This window comes from Zea mays, chromosome 1 (genome assembly GCF_902167145.1).
Source record: "Zea mays cultivar B73 chromosome 1, Zm-B73-REFERENCE-NAM-5.0, whole genome shotgun sequence".
NCBI classification, from domain to species: domain Eukaryota; kingdom Viridiplantae; phylum Streptophyta; class Magnoliopsida; order Poales; family Poaceae; genus Zea; species Zea mays.
Window position 1 is genome coordinate 28,861,048 of NC_050096.1, and position 2,633 is coordinate 28,863,680.

Below are 2,633 nucleotides of genomic sequence, written 5' to 3' on the forward strand. Positions count from 1 at the left end.
AATAACATCATGTACAGGTGAAAGTGCAAGAACGGCACGTGGGTCGTCCTTTACTTGTCTGCAGAGGCGAGGCTGAAAATTGAAACAGCCAAATAACACCCATGAGATCCCTCAAATATCTCAGACCATATGGCCCAATTATAACAGTTCTGTTACTATCTATTAGTACGATCCGACATCAGGTGAACATAAGAAATCACGTCAACTTGTGCATGATTTCCCCCCACTTGCTTGGTCCCCAAACTATGCAAATCTAGGAGTAGTTTATATCGCAGGTCGACGAGGACCTTTCGTTGGGCGTTAAGTTTATTTATCTCGGGATAGACTTTGGCCTGGAAGCACCTAAGCTGTTTCTACTAGTTGAAATTCACTTCTCCTGTCCCGTACCGTACTCCGGGACCCCACTCGTCGTGCTCGTGCCCGCCCTTGCTCGGGGGACGGGGACGGCCATCGCACGAACAACGCCAAGCGAGGAAATGGACGCGTCCCAACTCCCAAGGCCGCTGCCCCGGCCGTACTGCTACCCGTAGTACTGTTGCTTGATGATGGGGCCACAAGCCCACAACAGGCCACGCGGCGCACGCGAAACACACGTAGCACTACCACGTGGTCCAAGTTGTCACGGCCCTCTCTCTCCCGCGCGCCGGGCTTATTTGTACCGGCCCCGCCCTTGCGTTACCCAACAAGCACTCAACGTCTCCTCCAGTCCTTCGAAAACCCTGAAACCTTGGTGAAGCCGAGACGAGCAATCATCCAAGCAGCTAGTGCTTAGCATCTATGGCGACCTCCGTTCGTGGTTTCAGTAGCGCCCTCAGGGATGTGCCGGGCAGCTACGGCCTTCCGCTGGTGGGCGCCGTCCGCGACCGCCTCGACTTCTACTACTTCCAGGGCCAGGACAAGTACTTCGAGTCCCGCGTCGAGCGCTACGGCTCCACCGTGGTGCGCATGAACGTCCCGCCGGGCCCCTTCATGGCGCGCGACCCGCGGGTGGTGGCGGTCCTGGACGCCAAGAGCTTCCCCGTCCTCTTCGACATGGACAAGGTGGAGAAGAGGGACCTGTTCACGGGCACCTACATGCCCTCCACCTCCCTCACCGGCGGCCACCGCGTCTGCGCCTACCTCGACCCCTCCGAGCCCACCCACGCCAAGGTGAAGCAGCTGCTCTTCTCCCTCCTGCTCTCCCGCAAGGACGACGTCATCCCCGTCTTCCGCTCCAACTTCTCCTCGCTGCTCGCCACCGTCGAGTCGGACCTCGCCGAGGGCGGCAAGGCCGAGTTCAACAAGCTCAACGACGTCACCTCCTTCGACTTCATCGGCGAGGCCTACTTCGGCGTGCGCCCCTCGGCGACGGACCTCGGCAAGGGCGGGCCCACCAAGGCGGCCAAGTGGCTCATCTGGCAGCTCCACCCGCTCCTCACGCTCGGCCTCCCCATGGTCCTCGAGGAGCCGCTGCTCCACACGTTCCACCTCCCGCCCTTCTTCGTCAAGGGCGACTACGGGGCGCTGTACAAGTACTTCTCCACGGTGGCGAAGCAGGCGCTGGACACCGCCGAGGGCCTGGGCCTGTCGCGCGAGGAGGCCTGCCACAACCTCCTCTTCGCCACCACCTTCAACAGCTACGGCGGCCTCAAGGTGCTGTTCCCGGGCATCCTGGCCAACGTCGCCAGCGCCGGCGAGAAGCTCCACGAGCGGCTGGTGGCTGAGATTCGAGGCGCCGTGGCCGAGGCCGGCGGCAAGGTCACCCTCGCGGCGGTGGAGAAGATGGAGCTGGCCAAGTCGGTCGTGTGGGAGTCGCTGCGCCTGGACCCGCCCGTCAAGTTCCAGTACGGCCACGCCAAGAAAGACCTGCAGGTCCAGAGCCACGACGCCGTGTTCCAGGTGAAGAAGGGCGAGATGCTGTTCGGCTACCAGCCGTGCGCCACCAAGGACCCCCGCGTGTTCGGCGCCACGGCCAAGGAGTTCGTGCCCGGCCGGTTCCTCGGCGAGGAGGGCAGCAAGCTGCTGCAGTACGTCTACTGGTCCAACGGCCGCGAGACCGAGAACCCCACCGTCGACAACAAGCAGTGCCCCGGCAAGAACTTTGTGGTGCTCGTTGGCAGGCTCTTCCTCGTCGAGCTCTTCCTCCGTTACGACACCTTCACCGCCGACATCGGCAAGGACCTGCTCGGCAGCAGTGTCGTCTTCACCAGCGTCACCAAAGCTACCTCCGGTCCGGGCAGCGAGTGAACCACCCGGCGTGTCGTCATTGGCTGCGGATGGATATATGTTTGGACGTGAGTACGTGACAGGGTCCCATTTCTTAGTTTCGTCCCTTTAATAAGATACTAGGTAAGTGCTCTTGTATTGCAACTTATGTATAAATATGTATTATATTGTACGAGAAAATGTTTTGTAATCTATTTGTTAGCTTAGCCCTACATAAATTTTAGTTAGGTGCATGTGCGTTGCAACGACATATAAAATATTTGACAAAATGTTAGTACACAATGATTACATAAAAATGAACACCATATTTATTATTGACATCAATATCACACAAATTCTTTGGTAACAATCAATACATAACTAAACTAATACAAATCAAATTATACTACTATACGAATATCATAAAAATAGTCTAAAGATGATGACTT

General features: G+C 57.3%; 1 protein-coding gene across 1 annotated transcript; it reads left to right on the forward strand.

Moving 5' to 3' along the window:
- Positions 1 to 689: 689 nt before the first annotated feature.
- Positions 690 to 2,393, forward strand: aos2 (allene-oxide synthase2). The gene has a single exon (NM_001152442.2). The coding sequence runs from the start codon at positions 778 to 780 to the stop codon at positions 2,224 to 2,226; it is 1,449 nt and encodes a 482-aa protein (NP_001145914.2). The 5' UTR covers positions 690 to 777; the 3' UTR covers positions 2,227 to 2,393.
- The last annotated feature ends 240 nt before the right edge of the window (positions 2,394 to 2,633 follow it).

Excerpts from the sequence above, each read along its gene's own strand:
- aos2 (NM_001152442.2), top strand. The coding sequence starts at position 778 with ATGGCGACCTCCGTTCGTGGTTTCAGTAGCGCCCTCAGGGATGTGCCG.